This window comes from Cygnus atratus, chromosome 4 (assembly GCF_013377495.2).
Source record: "Cygnus atratus isolate AKBS03 ecotype Queensland, Australia chromosome 4, CAtr_DNAZoo_HiC_assembly, whole genome shotgun sequence".
Lineage (NCBI taxonomy): Eukaryota > Metazoa > Chordata > Aves > Anseriformes > Anatidae > Cygnus > Cygnus atratus.
This window is the reverse complement of record NC_066365.1, coordinates 69,106,274-69,126,437: the sequence shown is the minus strand read 5'-3', so window position 1 is coordinate 69,126,437 and position 20,164 is coordinate 69,106,274. Positions and strand designations below refer to the sequence as shown.

General features: G+C 38.1%; 1 protein-coding gene and 1 non-coding gene across 8 annotated transcripts in view; both read left to right on the top strand.

Moving 5' to 3' along the window:
- The window catches only part of NSD2 (nuclear receptor binding SET domain protein 2), a 107,360-nt gene extending 88,845 nt beyond the window's left edge, over positions 1-18,515 (top strand). For 2 of the 7 annotated variants that reach the window (XM_035547319.1, XM_035547318.1), the window contains exons 11-23: positions 4,028-4,159; positions 5,228-5,351; positions 6,372-6,572; positions 7,233-7,412; positions 8,466-8,622; positions 9,446-9,651; positions 10,086-10,189; positions 10,449-10,718; positions 10,814-10,930; positions 12,505-12,646; positions 13,398-13,504; positions 14,589-14,793; positions 15,672-18,515. In XM_035547319.1, the coding sequence (XP_035403212.1) occupies positions 4,028-4,159; positions 5,228-5,351; positions 6,372-6,572; positions 7,233-7,412; positions 8,466-8,622; positions 9,446-9,651; positions 10,086-10,189; positions 10,449-10,718; positions 10,814-10,930; positions 12,505-12,646; positions 13,398-13,504; positions 14,589-14,793; positions 15,672-15,940 (2,214 nt within the window). In that variant the 3' untranslated portion in view covers positions 15,941-18,515. Of the gene's footprint in view, positions 1-4,027; positions 4,160-5,227; positions 5,352-6,371; positions 6,573-7,232; positions 7,413-8,465; positions 8,623-9,445; positions 9,652-10,085; positions 10,190-10,448; positions 10,719-10,793; positions 10,961-12,504; positions 12,647-13,397; positions 13,505-14,588; positions 14,794-15,671 lie in introns of those variants that run through there. The other 5 variants (XR_007708253.1, XR_007708252.1, XM_035547320.2 and 2 more) reach the window with 4 other exon arrangements.
- Positions 12,233-12,363, top strand: LOC118248493 (small Cajal body-specific RNA 23). Its single transcript, XR_004778766.1, has one exon. It is a non-coding gene; the product is annotated as a small Cajal body-specific RNA 23 (non-coding RNA).
- Positions 18,516-20,164: the final 1,649 nt, after the last annotated feature.

The window sequence follows — 20,164 nt, the reverse complement described above, 5'->3', positions numbered from 1 at the left end:
CCGCGTTCAGCCAGTGAAAGCCTCTAACGGGAGCTACTCTAAAAATAATTGAGAGATTTAATAATTGAAGGCGATGGTAAGGGGAGCCTGTGTGATGTGTAAGGTTTGCCGGTGCTTGTGCCGATACTAACTGCAGCAGAAGTACCGTGTCTTCCGTGTTGCAACATCTTTAATTGCTAATAAAAAATGCAGGTGATTATAGAGTTTGGGTGTGATTTCATTGCCGAAACTTGTCAGTCGCTATACAGCCGAAGAGAAAAACTCCTTTTTTCCCCTAAATTTGCTCTTTCTTAAAAGTTGTACTTTGCCTTTGTGAGAAATAAGAAATTCCTCAGAATGTAAAAGACCAAAATAGCAACCAGCAATGGCTATAAATTACTAATTAACAGCTTTTGCCACTAATCGAAGTGTGGGTTCCTTTGAACCTTGGCCTAAATATCAGAAGAGGTAATTACATACAATTTGCTTTGCTGAGGAGATTGTGTTACAAAAATAAGAACAAGACAAGCTCTGGCATGATCACAAGGAAGATTGAAGTTAGTAAAGTAACAGTTTTTGAAAAAAAAAGACCCCAAAAGCTGTTCTGGTTGTTGCAGAACAATGCTGTGACTTGGGCGCTTGCATACGTCCCATCAGACCCTTCATTCAGTGACGCGCTAGCCATGCTAACAAACCACAGGAGCGTTAATGTTTAATTTTAGAGGTGGCTGTGTTTTACTTTAGGCACTGATTTGCGGCAGTCGTCTTGTAAATCACCTTTCCTTGGTGTTTGTAACCTGCAGGTATTTGTGTTGTGAGACCCGGCTGTTCCCCAGGTGGGTCTGAGGCCTGGCCCTGCCACTGCGGCTTGCGGAGGGTGCAGGCGTGGCCTTCCCAGGCCTCCCGTGCCCTGCATGCCACCGGGCCGTAAGTCCTCTCCGACAAACATTTTCGGCCAAGATTGCCTCAACCCCTTCCACGCAGGCCTGAGGGGGACGGGCAGGCGTTTCACTTCACTGCTGTCTCCCTCTGCTTTTCCTGAGGGAGCTGAGCTGTTGAATTCTGGCTCTCACCGCAGAGGGAGCTGACCCAAAAGAGGGCTGTGTAGAATAGGGGTTATTTACACAGGGAGGTGGCCGGTAGAAAGTGTTTGTCCTTCTGTGAGATGAAGCGCATGAGTTCAAACTCTGAATTATCCTCAAGAAATGCTCCCCTTTCTTACAATTGTATGGGGGAATCTGTTAGCCCCCCCTGCGTGAGCTCCCTAAAATGAGCTGGTATAAACCCTCAGGTGGTGATGATGGTAGCTTTGCATGAGTTACGTGTAACGTGACTGTTGGAGGCGATAAACCTTCGGTAGCGGCGGCAGCCAGGCAGCGATTTGCTCTGTAGCAGCAGCCTGCACGAGGCAATAAAAGTCTGGTGCTGAGCTTATGCATGTATTGATTCTTAGGCACTGCAGCAGCCCATGAGCAGGTATCCCTGCTTAGTGCAGAGCTGGCGCTTGGTAGAGCATCTTGTTTTTAACATGGGGGGGCTCCGGGCAGTCACAAAGGGCAGATCACACTCATCTCGCAAGACACTCTCAGCTTGGTTGCTGTATATGACTAAAGGTATCTGCTTCATGCTAGGCATGTCGGCATTCAGGCTTGAAATCCGGCATTAATCTATAGGCTGCTGTAAACTGCCAAGTTTTGTCTTAAACATGCTGCTAGAAATTGGGTTTTGTGGCTATGTTTGGGATGTAGTGTTTAATTCTTGCCAGTGCTGCTTTGTCTCAGGAGCCGTTTAATGTAAATGAAGGGCTATTGCATTAACTCTAAGGAAGGCAGTAACATTTCAGGTTTGTAGGAAAACGGTTTTCAACCTAAGGTTTGTACATGTGTGTGATTTTGTGCCCCATATCTGAGGGGTTTCCGAAAGGCTGTCATCTGTCAACAGGATTACCTTTCCTTAGAGTTACAGCAGTGCATGGCTTATGCTAATTAGCATTTCTGGGGGAATAGTTTAAACAGAAATAAGCGTGTTGTGTAACTTCACTGAAACCATAAGGGAAAACATTTTTGTTTTTTTGCTTAACTCCAGTACTACCTTTCTTAATCTGCCGCTTCCCAGCAAAAACTGGCTGCTCAGGATGCAGCTGCATTTGCAGTTTGTTATTTCCACTCTCTTTCCAGAGGACAGAGATTTCCCAGTATCTGAACAAAGCAATGATTTTACGTGCAGTTTCTTTTAACTCACTGAAGGATACCACTTCTAAAACTCTCTGGCAGAATCTCAAGATCAATCCAGTTGTTGCACAGAGAAAATGCATTTAAATCATCGCAAGTAATCTGGAAAAAAATAGTCAATATGATCCAATTTATGAAATATTCTTATACAAAGTCAAAGAGAGCAAATGTTAAATGCAGGAATGCAAGTTAGCTGGAAGCAATGGTGAGAAATAATCACTCAAAGCCTGCATTTCTAAAGGGATTTTATAAAGACTAATATTAGGCCTGATACATCTTTACATTTTTATCTCTGATTTCAAAATAAATCACTTCTAATAAATTTGCACATGATCTGGAGGTTGGCTCGTGGGGAGGTTGCATGTAGCTGTCTCCATTACTTGGTGAGCAGGACAGGTTTTAATCAAATGTGCTTTACTGTAGAGAAATGTAAGATCGTAAGTCTGAAAGCAGAAAGCAAATTCTTCATATAAAGTTTGTCTGTGTTCTGACAAATAGCTATTGGCAAAATGATCTCTTGAGCACTCTGGCAATTTACAGTGAGTTTCAGTGCTGTGTTGAAAAGGCTCGGGGAGAGCCTTAGCCAAGGGGAACAGAATTAGTGAAGAGGAGCAGGATGTTGATTTGCTTTGAATATAGTACTTGGGAGGCTTGTGGTGTTCTCATGCCTGATTTTTCAACAGCCTTTGTAAAGTACAGATAAGGTTTAGAGAAAACCCACTAAAATCCTCTTGAAGCTGGAAAAAATTCCGTAGTGAGATATTTAGACCTCATTCTGGCTAAATGTGGTCTTCAATCCAAATAGGATTGAAACGGGCTTAATTGCAGCTTGCTTCCACAGGAGGAAAAAATCTGCTTCCAAAGGACTTTTAATGTAGGTGAAACACCTTGAGAAAGCATCATCAGCTGTGATTTGCAGTTAGACAACTCAAAAGGGGCATGAGGCCGTATTTTTGATGGTATGTGTGAATAGCCGTTAGAATAAGCTTTAAGAGAGGTGGCAGGTTTGTTTTGCAATGCAAATTGGGATGCTCTCCTAGAGAATGTACTTAGCCAAACAGTTCTTTGAGTTCAGTCTGGGGGCAGCAATTTGAAATTCTGCATTTTATGCTGTAACAAGAGATAAGACAAATGACTCATTTGTGCATTCCAGCCCTAAATTCTATTGAACTGAAAAACGCCCTGTATTTTCTCCTAAGTATTACTTTCTTTTCCTTAAAGTAAATTATGGATATTTAAAAAAATCCTCTAACACATCTAGATTTGTTATATAAGATTTATCCATAACAGAGTCATCTTTTGTAGTATTTTGAATTCATTGTTAGTTATAACATTCTACAAACATTTTTTTTCTTCTTCTACATATTGTTCCCACTTTCTAGGAGAATATTTGGGTAGGAGACTTTCATATGCAGCTTAAAGTTTTACCAAGTTTCTGAAATGAAGTGTTACTTTCTCTTAAAGCACATATTCAGACTTTAATCAAGGGATCTGAGAATGTCCCCGTGTTCCTGGCTGGGCGCTTCTGACTAACTAGATTATAGAGCTGAGTATAAATAAAATGCCATATTACAAAGTCTTGGTGTTTTGCTTTAGCAGCTGTTGAATTTGTGAAAATGGTTGTTATCACAGAGATTTGCACAAATACATACTCTGGTTTTAATCAAACTGTTTCTTTAAAGGTGGGGAAATAAACCCAAAAGAGTGTGCCTCAGTCTGTTAGCCTGAATTGCCGTCTGCTACTTCCTTCAGTTGATATTCTGAACAAACTGCACCATACGTGACTGCTTTCTCTAACACGTATGTTTAATCTTCAGATCTCCGATGGCCAAGGAGATGAGCGCTCAGAGTCTCCCTATGAAAGTGCTGATGAAACTCAGACTGAAGTGTCTATATCATCCAAAAAATCTGAGCGAGGAGCGGGAACAAAAAAAGAATATGTGTGTCAGGTGAGAGATGTTAGCTGGGGCAGGGAGCTATGGTTTCTGAGGTTTCCTAGGAAAGGTCTTTTTAAAGGTGAAAATGACAATATTAGACCAGAAACAGGTTTATTGTGCATGTCTCACGTAGGAGATATTAGTGAGCAGGTTCCCCACATCAGTAAATGGAATTTTTCATTCCTAATTTCTTTTTTCATGATCCCTAATTTCTTTTTCCTTGATCTCAAATAAGTGATTTAGCCTTTCTGTTTTAGTTTCCAGGTCTGTAAAATAAGCATAATTTTTTTTACCTCAGAGTAAGTGCATGAATGTTGTCGGGTAACTAGTTAAATGATTGGGAAGAGCTGCTTGCTTATCTGTTCGTAAAGCGAAGGAAATAAAACACAGTTGGTTCTGCATTTCTGAGGGAGCACTGCATGAGGCGGAATGCCTGTATATTGAAAGCAGAATCCTTCCTGAAACTATTCTAACACTGTTCTTAGATTACGAAAGGATAACACAATACCTCTGGGCAGAGTATATTTGTTTCCAGGAGACTGGGCAAGCAGTTATATTTCTATTTCTTCTTGGACATAGTGATGATGAGGTTATATCTATCTTTAATTGTTGGCTAATCGCTTAAATTCTGCCAGCATTATTGTCGAGTTCATTTTTAGTTATGCATGTGTCATTGCTAACAGCCTGGGCATAGAAGTTTCATTGTGCCTCCTAGATTAATTTCTGTTTTGCCAAAGAAAAGGAAAATAAGGATGCTTTTTAACACTACTCAGATGTATCAGTGTGCGCAGGGAAAATTTTCTTAAAGCTTTTTTCTTTTCCTTTTTTCTGTCAGATTGTATTTACTTATCAACCATATTTCTGTGAGTGATGTTTCTAGCAGTTTAATGACAATTAATTGTTTCAACTGGAAGCAAGGGCATGTGATGATGCTTGTAGAATTGTCTTTCACTTGTTAAATTTGATTTGAACAATGGGAAAAGAGATTTTTGAGGAGCAGTATATGAAAAGGAATAAAGAAAACAGTTTTTTCCACATATGAACTTTTCTTTAACATTCAATGCCTTTGTGTTGTAAAAGCTGTGTGAAAAAACAGGTGATCTCCTACTGTGTGAAGGACTTTGCTATCGAGCTTTTCATGTAAGCTGCCTTGGGCTCTCTGGAAGACCTGCAGGAAAATTCATTTGTAGTGAATGTACATCAGGCAAGTTTGTCCCTTTCTATTAATAAAAGAAAAAAAAAGTTGTAGTTTTCTCATACATTTTTACAGGAAATCATCCTGGACAGAGTATGTATCTGTGAAGAAGCTATACTTATCCTTTGGTGCCTGACAGGGTGGGAATTCATTAGTACTGTTGTAACTTTGCCATGTTTTAGGAAGCTCACTCTGTTTTCAGTGAGAACTTTCTTGCAACTTGGCTGATTTGCTCTGAATTCCACTGCCTTCATAACTGCAGATTCTTTGCTGAGTACTATTACAGAGTAGAATTAATGTCTGTCACAAAGACCTAAGAAATCCTAGTAAAAAGCAGCAAGTGAAACATTTTAAGTCCTTTATCAGTTCTTTGTTTGTCTATATCGATCTCTTGCTTTTCCTATTAAAAGACTACCTTATTGCTATTAATTTCATTTGCTTTTAATCCTATAATAACTGCTTGGAAGTTTTTAATCAAAAATATTACATAAAACGTTTGTGTTCTTGCTCAGAAGCTCAGTTCAGAACATGTGGTGAGCCTTGCTGGAAAAAGACTGCTTCAAAATAAGGTTGATCCAAGCAGTCCAGAGAGAAGATTGGGGGATATTTGTCCTTGGTTGGTGGACCTGCTTCAAATTTTACAGGATCACAGGCAACCAATCATCCAATTTCATTGCTTTAACAAAAAAATCAGTTGTCCTGGCGTACTGACGCTTATGAATAAGAACATAAAAGCAGATCAGTGAGGCTTTGCGTGTTGTGTACACTTTAACTGCAGTGGGTTTGCATTGTAACTTTATTTTTTTGCTTTGTTTGATTTTATTTTTTCTGTATCTAAACAGATCAGTATTTAATACTGAAGAGTTAAAGCAAATAAATTGCTGTATCCAATAATAGGATTTGCTTTGATTTTAAAAGAAAACACAACACCTCCCCTACATGTGTCAAAAAAATAAATAAATTAAATACACAGGTTCACAGGTTTGGATGAAAAATTAGTTACATTATTTTTATTACTTTTGCCACTAGGTGTTCATACCTGTTTTGTGTGTAAAGAGAGAAAGGCAGATCTGAAACGCTGTGTCGTCTCTCACTGTGGAAAATTCTACCATGAAGCCTGTGTGAAAAAATTCCATCTAACTGTGTTTGAGAACAGGGGTTTTCGATGTCCTCTCCACAGCTGCCTAAGTTGTCATGTTAGTAACCCCTCCCATCCACGAATTTCAAAAGGTAGTTTCATTTTTACATTTTAATGCCTGATAAATTAAGTCTGTTTACGGTCTGTTAAGGTAAGGAATTTGTTCACGTAGTAGCTCCAAGCTGCAATTTCAGGCATACGTGTACCATTGATTGATTCAGATTTTTTTTAAAATAATAATTGCATAATTGTTGTCAACGTTAGTATTTACCTTGTTTATATTCATTTTAAACTAGTTTTAAATTATCTATGGCTAGGCATGTTTTCTTCTCAAGAGAGAATGAAATGCATATATGATAGTGAGAGACAGGGCACGCAGAGCAAGGGCAAGATCTGCAAATGCATATTGCAGCAAGGCTTGCTGAACGTGAAGATGTGATTCCATGTGTATTTTTAGCTTGGGGCAACATTTGTAGACAAAGCTGCATGACTGAGGAAAGCTTGTCTACTTTGTTGTTCACAGCTAAAGCCTTCACGTTTAAATAGTGTAGTGCTTTAAACTCAGTATAATGTTCTTTAAAAACCTTTTGTTAAATCAGTATTGTTGCTGAATGTAAATATGCAGATGTTGACAATGTAACTGATATATTTTTTGTGTATATAGGCTACCTCGAGTAATAATACCAGTTTTTTAGATCAAATAAGAGATGGGTTTTGTTCAAAAATAATATGGCAGTATTCTGCTTTGCTAGGAAAGATGATGCGTTGTGTTCGCTGTCCTGTTGCATACCATGCTGGAGACGTTTGCATTGCTGCAGGATGTGCAGTCATCGCTTCCAACAGCATTGTTTGTACGAATCATTTCACTGCCATGAAAGGGAAAAGTCATCATGCGCATGTCAATGTGAGCTGGTGCTTTGTGTGTTCAAAAGGTAAACTGATGCAAAGCTATTACGTATATGTAACAGCAAAATGCTTTATTCTTCAATTTACATTTTATTTTACTAATCTGTCTACACAAAGTTATTAGAAAAGTGTTTGACTCCCTTAGATATTGAAATAACTTCAGGTTGGCTTGTGCTGCTTTAAGTTTTTGAGTATCCTTTTTTTTTTGCAGATATAATTTACTAAAGAATGTTTTCACTTGGACTTTGTCCAGCAACCAGAAGCCTAATTTAATTCTTTGCCAGAGACGCATAATGAGAAGTCCTTTTCTGTTCTTTCCTGTGTGCAACGTACTGAAGCTCTTTTTGTGTTTCTTTATCGCTAATATGTAATATTAAAACATAAATATTTTAAGAGTTGCTTTCAGTTTAATAGCAGACAGCAAATTGAATCCGTAGTAGTTGTTGCCAGGCGGGCCACTAATTAAGGATATTTTCCTTTATGTTGTATAATAAATTTCTTTCATATTGAGAACCACAAAACGCGTAGTGCTGATTAAACTGTGGCAACAAGAGTTTACCTGATTTGTTAACAAATTAACATGCAGCGTAGCAGCTTGCTAAGCAGCAGCTAACTTTCTACTTGTTAATTCATGGAACAAACTAACAAATCTTGTTCCCCACCTCTTCTCCCGAGGAAAAAAAACATCAGAGAAATCTGATTAGGCTTAATTTTTGTTGTCCAAATTTTACATACAGTAAATTCTTAATATATATTAAACTATGTTAAACATATTATAATCGTTAAAATAAAGTAATTTTACTTTGTGGTACATTATTCTGGCTTTTTTATAACTAGCTTGCTTGTTAATTTATATGTATCACTAACCCGAGTCTGCCAGGCATTCAGATGAGTCAGGATCCTTTGGTTTCGGTACACAACTAAATGATATGTTTGTTGCAGACTGGCATGGTTTTAACCATTTTTTTCTGGCTGAACCTACCACATACGTACCGCACTGCTTTGAATCTGGTTGGAATGCGAAACTTTTTTTTTGTCTTGATGTTTTTCAATCCTTTTTTTTTTTTTTTTCTCGGAAGGAGGAAGCTTGTTGTGCTGCGAGTCATGTCCTGCAGCGTTTCACCCAGACTGTTTAAACATTGAAATGCCAGATGGGAGCTGGTACTGCAACGACTGCAGGGCAGGGAAGAAACTCCATTTCCAGGATATTATTTGGGTTAAACTAGGAAATTACAGGTCTGATGAACATTTTATTTTCTTTTACAATAATAGTAGAGTGTTTTAATAAAGTGTCATATAGCTGGCTTCTTCTGTATGCCAGCCTTGCTGCACACAGACTTGTCATTTCTCTGAACGAGGGATCCCATCTTACATGGAGCTGTTCCTGTGCTTAGCACCCCAGTCCTAAGACTTTAAAGCTTTGCTGTTGCTCTCTGCCATGGCAGTATCTTCATAGGACTCCTCCTGAGTCTCCTGATGTGTGCTTCTACTAAGGATGCCTTCAACCCCTCTTGTTTCAGAGATCTCTTCGAATAATTAAGCTTTATAACTTGTAATTGGGTAAATTGCTACATTCCTGACTGGCAGATAAGTCAATCAAGCTGTCAAGGTTTTACACTTCATTGAGATTTGGGTGAGATAGAGGTGGGTGGGGTTTACCCTGGAAAGCATTAATAGCTGTTATCAGCTGTCTGTTAATCTTTGACAATTACAGAGATTGCAGACTTTGTTAAAGATGCTTTTGCTAACCAGATGTGAGGAGCTTTACGTGTATGCTTATCTTGCAGGAAAGTCCTACAGATCTGAGTGCAGGCTTTTGTTTTCTAGCCTAATCTTCTTCCTCTGCCCAGTGAGTTGGAGTGTGGGGAGGAAAGGATTTAAAGTTTGCTTCAGGATGTTTTGGTTTGGTTTTCAGTTCGAGGCATTTTGTTTTTTTTTTTTTTTTTCATCCTATATTTGGAAATAATTATTAGTTACTGCTGCTCAAGGTGATTTTGTTAAACTTGCTGAAAAAGCTTTACTAAATTGCTGTGCTTTTCTATTTTTACTTCTGTGCTAGATGGTGGCCTGCAGAAGTTTGCCATCCGAAAAACGTTCCCCCAAATATCCAGAAAATGAAGCACGAAATTGGAGAATTTCCCGTGTTTTTCTTTGGTTCTAAGGATTACTTTTGGACACACCAAGCACGGGTGTTCCCGTATATGGAGGGAGACAGAGGGAGTAGATACCAGGGAATTAAAGGAATTGGAAAAGTCTTCAAAAATGGTACATAGCTAAAAGTAAAGAAAAATAATCTTGCGATATGCATGCTTTACTTTCTTCACACGTAGCCTCAGGACTGTTTCTGTGCATTTGTTTTACAATATTGAAGTACAAAAGTTTGTTTTAGTATTTTGACCAGCAGTCACTATTACTAACTTTGAATTAAAGCATTATTATCATGATTTGTAAAAAACTAGCATTTGATTGAAATTCTTTCTGATGATTTAGGCTTTTTGTAAAGCAAATGAGTATAACTCAGGCAGTAGAATTGATAAATTTGTTAAGAGCATTAATACTCCAGAAGCGTTGGTTGGAAGCTATTTAATGTTTTAGCTAGGAAGTAGATCATGCTTCTCTAACACACATGGTACTAAGCAGGTCAACTTGACAGGAGTGATTCTTTCTAATTTTTTTTTTGATACAACAATCTTTTTTAGCTTTGCAAGAAGCTGAAGCTCGATTTCGAGAAATAAAGTTACAGCGAGAAGCCAAAGAAACCCAAGAAAGTGAACGTAAACCTCCACCGTACAAGCATATTAAGGTAGAGTTTGAGGAAGATACACTCTGTACTCAAAGGTCTAGGCTAGCTCTGGAAAGTAAGAGCTGAATGGTGTGATGGGGAGAAGATGTTGTAATGATGTGTTGGTAACTGTGCTTTCTTTAGAGCCAAGTAATTATGAAATTTTGTTTCTGTTGGAACACCTAATGTTGCAAAACCAAATTAGTAACAGCTGTAATAACTCATACAATATATTTAAAGTTTTGAAGTGATATTTGAACAGTTTTAATGTCTTATTCAGGTGAATAAACCTTGTGGTAAAGTACAGATATACACTGCTGACATTTCTGAAATTCCCAAGTGCAACTGCAAACCCACAGATGAAAACCCTTGTGGCTTTGATTCCGAGTGCCTCAATCGGATGCTGATGTACGAGTGTCATCCACAAGTCTGTCCAGCAGGAGAACGATGCCAAAACCAGTGCTTTACGAAACGTCAATACCCTGAGACAAAGATCATCAAAACGGATGGGAAAGGGTGGGGTCTGGTTGCAAAGAGGGACATTAAAAAGGTATGAATCATTCTTGCCTAGAAAAGATTTGGTAGCTTGTGATGTCCTTTGTGGGTTTGGTATATACTTTACCAGTGGTACTTGGTATCTTTCAGGGAGAGTTTGTGAATGAGTATGTTGGTGAGCTAATTGATGAAGAGGAATGTATGGCAAGAATCAAATATGCACATGAAAATGACATTACTCACTTCTATATGCTTACTATCGATAAGGTAGAGTATTTGAAATCTCCTTCTGTTGTTTAGTTGTAATGTTACTTTGACTTCTCTTCCTTCTTCTGAACACTCGATGTTCCTGTGTGTTCGAACACATACCTGTGATGTTCCATTGTTTCATATATTCACAATATTGTATCTTCTGCGCCTGCTTGCTCCATTCTATATACATATACACATATATAATGTATCTCATTGGCTCTTACTAGGTAATGTAATAAAGTATATGCTAAGGTCTGTACATTTCATGCTTTGCTGCTTGAAATAAAGTATAGCGAAAGTATTTATCTGCCTAGTTTTAGGAGAAAGTGTGAAGTTTTTGGGAAATAATGCTGTAGTTGAAAGACTTAGTTAGCAATATGTTTACCAAAACTTCAACTAAAAAACTCACTTGTGAGTACTGTGAAATATAGTTCTAAGGCTGTTTCCTTAGAAATGAAAGGCTGTTTCCTTAGATATGAAAGTATCCCCAAGCAAAGAAGAGTTGGCTTCATATTTTTGCAGTCCTAATCATCTTTCTTTTGTCCAAGATTGTACTACTCTGTATTTCTACAGCTACAGTTTTTGTTAGCCCTCTAACCAAGGAGTTATTGCACAGCCTAAGAAGGATGAAACCATGTTTCTCTAAACACTTAAGTTTCTCACCCCTCTACTAAGCTGGCACACAATGTCAGCTTGTTAAATATCTGATCTGAATGTTTGACTTTTGCTGTAGTTAGTAAATAACCATTGTGGTTCTGCCTTTCACAAATGTCCGTGCTGTTTATAGGTTGACCCATACATGCAGTTAAGGTGTCTGAATGTATGTGCATGTAGTCATGAAAATTCTGCATGTGCATTATAAAAATGAGTTGGAAGCAAACCTTAATAATTAAAATACTGTTGTTCTGCCTCAGTGATAGAATGGTGCAATATTTTTCATAAATAAGCAAAGCTCTCTCAAGCAGCTCTGCAATGAATCACAGTTTCAAAATTCTGAATATTTCAAGGTTTTATTTTATTTGCTTAGCATCTGGTATGTTTGGCGGAGGTAGAACTTAAAAGGTAATTGTGTCTAGGGATGGGACTTCTTTAGTTTACCAAGAACTTGTTTTTGTTCAAAATAGGCTGATCTGGGGAAAGAAAGCTGGTGGAAATCTGGTAATCTCTGCAAATAGCCATGCAGTGACTTGGTAAATACCATAAAGCACAGTACTTGTAAATGCATAACAGCTTTTTGAATGCAAAGTAAAGGGTAAATGGACTGAGATTGAGTTTTGAAGCTTTTTGGAGTGAGGGGAATTTTACATGACCAGCAGAGTGCTCACAAGAACGCTTATCCTGCCATGTGGCTGAGATGGGTTCTGGGACAAGGTGAGCTAGATCATGAGTATTGCTTTGGGAGTGTCTCATTCCAGGCCACCTGGGACACTACAGTTTTCAATACAACATGTAATATTGATTTGCTTCTATGTTTCTGGGTAGCAAAAACATGTCTGTTTTGAATGTAACTAATGAAATAATTTATGGAAATTCTTTTTTTGTGAGGGGAGGGAGAAAAGCATTCACTCTGTTGCTGGTTTGATCTCCAGGACCGTATTATTGATGCTGGCCCCAAAGGAAACTATTCTCGTTTTATGAATCACAGCTGCCAACCAAATTGTGAAACTCTAAAATGGACAGTAAATGGAGACACTCGTGTCGGCCTCTTTGCTGTGTGTGATATTCCTGCAGGTATTTCAGTTCGTGTTGGTTTTATTTTAATTCGCTAAGCTAAACATTTTACATGGATACGTTAAATCAGTGGGAGGTCGTGGTTTAACTGATTCAGTAAAATATTTTTGTATAGAACTGGACACGTGGAAGAGATGTTTTGTGGTGTTCCTTTTACTGTAATGTTTCTTAATAGTGAATTCTATGTCTGCTTTTTATTGCTTACGTCTAACGATACACCAAAGAGCCCCTAGTTAGTATCTGTGCAGTCACTTTGTGTTGCCCGTCAAAAAAGTGGAGCAGTTTTTGTTTTAGAGATCTCAAACAGTATTTCTGCATCTTTTCTTCAACTGAAGATAGAGTGAGTGTTTAAAATACGTTTGAAAATATGCATGTTCTGGTTTGTTTTTACAATATTGAAATGCATACATGCACATATATGCACACGTCTGTGTATAGCTGTATCACCTATATCTACAGCTACATATACATATGGGTATCTATAATGTGCAGACTATGCATGTGCGGTTTTGTAAAGTCAAACTAGTTTGCTTTAAAGTGTAACTGCATAAGACATCGTGCAGTACTGGTGCCTAGTTAATCATTGTCAGTGCTTGTGAGCAGTAAAGGGGAAAAAATCTTATGATAATAAATCGACAGGCAAGTACAGAACCAGAAGACAGATAATAAAACCTTTGTTTGTTTGTAATAATTTTGATAGGCTTCAGTACCTTGTCCTTCATAATAAAACGGTGTGTCTCATCTCACTCAGGGACGGAGCTGACTTTCAATTACAACCTTGACTGTCTGGGCAATGAAAAAACAGTCTGCAAATGTGGTGCCCCAAACTGCAGTGGATTTCTTGGGGACAGACCAAAGGCAAGTAATATATCAAGATAACTTGACAGTGTCTTGTCAAACTAGTAGCCTTGGTTTTTCTTTTAGGGTATATCTAGGTAGACCAGCTTTGTGTTATGATAAGGGATAATCACTTTAGGTCCTGAATAAGAAACATTGCAAGCTACTGGCACTAGCTTTTGGAATCAGAAGCATATAAAAATAAGTGGGTGCAGAGGGGAATAACCTCTAGTTAATCCCAGTCACCTCTGAAGTATGAAGGAGGGGAAAGTTTATAGGAACTAGGAACTAAGAACAAACTGGCCACAGTTGCTTGAGTGCTGCACTAGAGTGAATTCAGGGAGAGATGGTAGCACAAAACCGAGTGTTTGAGTAAACCCTATCCTGCATAGCCCAACTATAGCCAGTGAGGTTTTTCTGACTTTGCAGTTTAAATCTAAAATGTTCGCTAAAGTCATTAAAGATCTTCCAGTTGAAGTTGAACTAAAGAATAAAAAATTGTGAGTTTTGAAATGCAAACATAATGAGGGGAGGCAGGGGAGATGTAAAACTATCACAAAATGGTGTGTATGATTCATGTCAGGTTAACTTAAAACTTGTCCTCCAGTAGAAGGACATGTACACAGTCCATACCCCGCATTGTGTACACAGTCACAGTTCCTGAAACTCTGCTGTGTGTTTTTCAAAGAATGCAAGTGGATGCTGGTTTTAATAATTCCAGTGTAAATTATGCATAACTGGAAGAGAAAAAAAAAAAAGGATATTGAAGTGTTTGGTAGTGCAACTACAAAATGGAGGCAAATTAGCCATAAGTAGATTAGACTGGAAATTGGAAGACTTTTTTTTTAAGTCATAAGAAAGTAGAAGAGCTTACCAAGAGGAAGAAATTACAGGGACAAGAGGTGATTTCAAGTTGTCTTTTTATAAGAGTTAGTGTGGTTTTTATTAACATGGATAGGCACCACAAGGCTCTGGACAAGTCTGTACCAAGTCAAATTTTTGCCTGTGTGCACTGTCTGCCAGGGATGCCAACAGTTTTCCTTGTTTGTGTAATATTTTTCTTTTGCAAAACTGGCATTTACAGATTTGCAACTTAATCTTTTAGAATTCTTCCACTAATGCCTCAGAAGAAAAAGGCAAAAAGACCAAAAAGAGAACACGGAGACGCAGAACGAAAAATGAAGGGAAGAAGGAATCTGAAGATGATTGTTTCCGTTGTGGTGATGGAGGCCAACTGGTGCTGTGTGACAGGAAATCTTGTACTAAAGCTTATCATCTCTCCTGTCTTGGTTTAGTGAAACGTCCTTTTGGTGAGTGACCTCCCTTGTTAAGCTTCTGTAAATAAGTAACTTGCAGGTACCTTGTTTATTGCACAGAAACCTTCTCACAAGTGTCTTTTTTGAAAACATTCTTTTGTATGGTGGGAACTTCACTCATGAGTAGTGTAGGAGTTCTTCCTCAACGTGGAGGCACAACGATGGCCTCTCTCCTGCTTCTCTGTTAAAATCAACCTTTGGTTTTATGAATGTAGGTAATTGCCCCTATTGGGTGATGGACCTACTCAGTGTGGCTCTGTCACAGAAAAGCTGATTATATCTCAGAAATGCATATGAAGCCAGTTGAGTTCAAGCCAGAAGAATACCAGCGGCATCTGGAATAAGACGAGTAGGAAAACTTTAAGGGCAGTAGACATCAGGTTGCAGTTCCAGGTACTACTGGAGCTACCTGGTTCTGCAGGCAAAGCCTGTTATCCCAGAAACAAGTAAAAGGATGACTGGTAAAATGTGCTGGCATAAGAATTTCTGTAAATGAAGCACATTGGCTATCCCTGAGCAAAACCTGCAACAAACAGGTGAGCGTTGTAATGGTAGGCAGCAGATGACTAGATATTGAGTATTCTACCAGCTTGCAAGTTCTGTAAAATGCTATGGAATAAAGCCTGAATAATTTCTTCTATCTGGAGTTCATTGCTGCATTTAAATGAAATTAAAGTCAAGTCCATTACTTATTGTTGTCAGTTGAGATTTAGAATTATGATTTTTTATTTTTGAGACTAGCCATACAAGTTCCTGTCTCATCTGTCTCTGAAAGAAGTTGTGCATTGTTCAGATGCTAAAAGACAAAGCTTCTTTAAAAGACTGTGACCTTTTTTACTCCCTAGTAATTTGTTCTTTGGTTTTGGTCACAGGAAAGTGGGAGTGTCCTTGGCACCACTGTGATGTTTGTGGCAAGCCTTCTGTTTCTTTCTGCCACTTCTGCCCAAATTCTTTCTGCAAGGAACACCAAGATGGGACAGTACTAAATTCTACGTTGAATGGACAGTTATGCTGCTCTGAACATGTTCTTGGGGTGGATTCTGTTGAAACTCAGAAGACTGAGAAACCCCGCAAAAAACTGAACAAGTTGAAGCCTAAGAGAAAGCAGAGGAACAGATGGATGAGAGCTGAATGCAAATAGTCATGGACTGCAGTTTCTACTGCCAACACTATCTTGTAGATAAGTTGTGAATATGACCAGGGAAGGACACAATTTTACATATATTCTGTAAAGGTTACGTGGGGGGGATTTTTTTGTTTTGTTTTATTATTTTTTTTATAAATCCACTGAGCCAACCACAGCAGTCTTCTGCTGCTTCTGCACTGATAACGAACTGCATAGTTCAGAAAATTTCAGGACAAACCAAACTTATTACTCAGCATTACAGTTACACTTGAATTGTTACGAATGTAAAAGGTTCCCTCCAATATTCTTTCAGATTGGAGGTAGGTTAAAAGCAAACCAGGTAGGCGTAAACATAGGTTTTAAGATAGTATTTGTCAACCAACAGATGTTTAAAATAGTATATCCTTGAAAGAAGTTATTAGCTTGAGTCCTTTAAAGTAAGAAATAGCTTGGTCCGTGGTCCCAATGAGATTTGCTTGCCTTGTGTGTTTTAGAGCAAGTGCTTGAATGCCATTCACGATCCAGGTGCGTATCTCGCTGTCACCACACACAAAACAATTTGTTTGTACTCCTATAAAATTGCTTTCCAATGATTCTTTAACAACCATTTTTTTAAAAAATATTTTTCCACCAAGAAATACAGTGCATGGTGGGAAAGGCACACCCTGTACCAGAGAGGGGAAATTTTACATTGTAAGAGATTTTTTTCTGTACTGTTTTTTCCTGTATTTCATTCCAGCAAAACTTGACTTGATCTTGCAGAGCTGTACAAGTCTGGATTTAGAGGGATATCATCTTGCATTCTAGGCCCAATACTCTGTGATTTTTGTGTCTTAATAGAAACAAATCATACAAAACCTATTATCTGGAAAAAAAATGAGTTTTTCCTTAATGTCAAGTAAAATGCAGAGGCAAACATTTCTTTGGAATGCTTGGACTCCAAGCATTGCAACTTTGTGGCAATGCAAAAAATGCCCAACAAGGAACAAAAGAGAAAACCAGGAATGAAACCCTGAAACAGAAGGTGAAACTTGACTAGCTACTGAAGTCCAAAAACTAAGTTATCAAAACAACTAATTAAAAGTGAAGTATATTTTTGAAGAAGCATGTAAGGAACAATTTTGGTGTGAAATTTAGCCCAACTCTGTTCCTTTTTATGCAGTTTATGTAAAACTGGCTACTTGACTTGGCAGACTGTTTGAAATCATTCTTTACTTTTTTTAGGAGCTCTGCTCTTGACTGTCTTATCGCCACCGTGTTTTGTCAGCAAAGCTGTTTTGAATGCTTTGCTCCCGGTAGGTTCTCACAGTGCAGTGAGATGAATACACAAGATTTAGTTTTAATGGAAATAATGTTAGAACTAGGAAAAAATGGTAGAGAAAAATGTCTTTACCTGTTTTCTTCCCAGTGCACGTCATTGGTGTGTGATTAGGCAGCGTTACAAGTAAGTTTTGACTTGTGCCATTGTTATCTAGCCTATGTAAACACAATGTGCGCCTTCATGTCCATTTAGGATTTGTGTATGTTCTAGCTTAGTTTGCCTTTACTAGTGCAGAAACTCTGTGTAGCCCTTTTGAAACTGAAGCCTTGCTATATCTTAAAAGTGTATGTTTCTTTCCAAACGTATTTTTTCAGGATTTGACTGCAGATTTAGTTGAAATTAACTGAAATCCCCATTTGTTCCCAACACTTAAAACTTTGGTTTTTATTAGGAGATATTAACTGAAACAGGTTTTAAATGTAGCTTTGCCCTGTCCTGAACTCTTTTAATTTCTATTTTGTAACCAAACAACTGCTTTGTTCTTTTAATCCATTGTATAAACACTGTTGGAAGATGTTGGTTTTTATTTTCCCCAAGTAATTATGAGAAAAATAGCACAGTTCGAAGTAGGGGGAAAGTGTTACATATTTGTATTCTAAAACTGGTATACCAAGCCTTGCACTCAAGGAAGAAAATGAAGATTTCTTAATTGAGTTTGAGAGGAAACTTTTCCTCTGCTATAGATATTTGTAATACCAAGACTGAAGCATAGGCCTGTGCTTAAAATCAAAACCAAAAAATTGTGTAATGTACATTGCTATTGCTTTTTGAGGGGAGGAAAGTGAAATCAGGTAGTAAAGTAGAAAGATTTTCCTCATCACTTTTAAACAAAATGAAGGAATTTTATGTCATTGGGACCATTATTTGTTTGAATACTATACCATGTAAGGAAGGCTTTATAAGAATACCTTTAAATAAGTTATTATAAAATCTTACCTTTACATTCCACTGCTTTTATAATTTGTTAAATTTTTAGTCGTTTTATTGCTTTTTCTCTTCATACATAGGTATAACAGCTCTGGCACCCTGGAACAGTTATGCCCAAAGTCCTAATAGGCAGATACCCACTTCCAGAAGCCATCAGCTCAAATAGTTATTGATTGGCACTGTTGCAGAAACACCATCAGTTTTCAGATCGGTCGCGGAGCCTACAACTCCCCGCCTTCCGTGCAGGTGGGGTCACAAGCACATTTAGTACGGCAGGATGCAGTACAGCCACCCATTTTGTATCTGTCTGTGGGTAAATAAAGACGTCAGTGTTCAAAGCAATCGCTCTCAGCATTCCTTTCATAATGTTAAATTTACACAAACAGATCTTAGCGAGTGGCTGTTTGACTTTCTGCTTCCTTCTACCTCTTCTCTACTCTTTGTTACTAAGCTCCTTGGGCCAACGAAGGCTTGCACCGCAGACAAAAAGACTCCAAACTAGAGGTTTGCTTTTGAGTTACTAGGACTTTGTTCCTTCTGCTGATTACATACTTCGGAGATTGATCTTTAAAAGAAATGTGGACCATGTTCTTCCTTGATATGTACTGACCCTACGAGCTCAGCTCGGTCACTCAGAAGGTGATCTGGGAGAATTTTAGCGTCTGATTCAGGAAGGGTGTTTTTTAATGAAGGCTTCTATACCTTACTCCGCAGCACTGGGAAAAGAGACTGAAGTATTGTTTTAAACAGACAGCAAAAGAAAAGTTGTTTCACTATTTTCCTTTTCCCACTGTTCAAATACAATCTTAGAAAAATTGAGCTTTCTCATGATGCAACTCAATACTTCTTAGCATCAACAGCTTAAAGATTTCCTGTTATAAATTCATCTAAGTAACACCTAAGTATGGTATATTATGTGGCATTAAATTATGTAATTTGTCTTACCCATAGAAATAGAAAGATGTCTTTCCTTTTCCAGCAGACTTGTCAAAGCTGGTATGTAATAGGCAAATTCAAAATTTGTTGTTCCTTCATCACGTGAGCAAGCATGGAAACAATTTTCTTTTGAATATGTTAGATGAATTTGCTTACAGTCTAGGAAGAATAATCAAATTAAATGTCTGTTTTGTTCTGTAGCGTTGTGTTTATGGTCAATTTTTAGGGGCTTTTTTAATTTGAATTACTTTGAGAAGCAGAATACCTTGAGAGACATATTAATGCAATTTTTCCACGTTGTTGAGTCACATTATTCCATGTCTGACTGCTTGAGAAACTTCAGTGTCTTATTAAATATTAAAATTTATTCTTAGTTATTTAAGAGATATTGCTAATTCTTTTTTGGGGAAAAGAAGTATTCGCAGCTTTTTAAAAATTTTTTAATTATTTTTAGTCAAGTATATGATCTGCAAGTATGGTTTGGCAGTGAGAGAACTGGATGTTCTTCTTTCATAGTGATAAGTTAGTTGCACTCCAGGATTTCCTAAGAGACTCGCTGGAAATAATACTTAAAGCTTATGTGGAACTGGTGATGATTGTGCTTTGGCTTGTTTCCACGGCATCGCTTATCATATAAATATTGACACTTTTTGCAGTCCAGTTTTTCCTGTTACAGTGCTGTTTTCTGTTGCTCCTAATTTTGGAGACTTGCACTATCTCGAGCTGCAGTCACACAGTCCCACCAGGTCTGGGCTCAGTTGGCTGTCACTGCTGCTGTCCTGTTGGGCCAGGTTTGAATTCAACTACGCTTTTCCTTTTCAGCCAGACTTTAGTTTGGGTCTGGTTTGCCTTGTGGGTGAAATCTCCGTGTGTGCCAGCAGCTGTCTGTCTTTAGGAACACACCAAAAAATGTGCTTTGGATTACTGTTCTGCTGAGACAACCTGGTACTGTGCTATCACATCTGCACCCTTTTGTTGCTCCTGGGGAAAGCCCTGATGGCCATGCACACCCCATCCCCAAGCTCTTGGGGCTGGAGAACAGAAGAGGGTTGTAG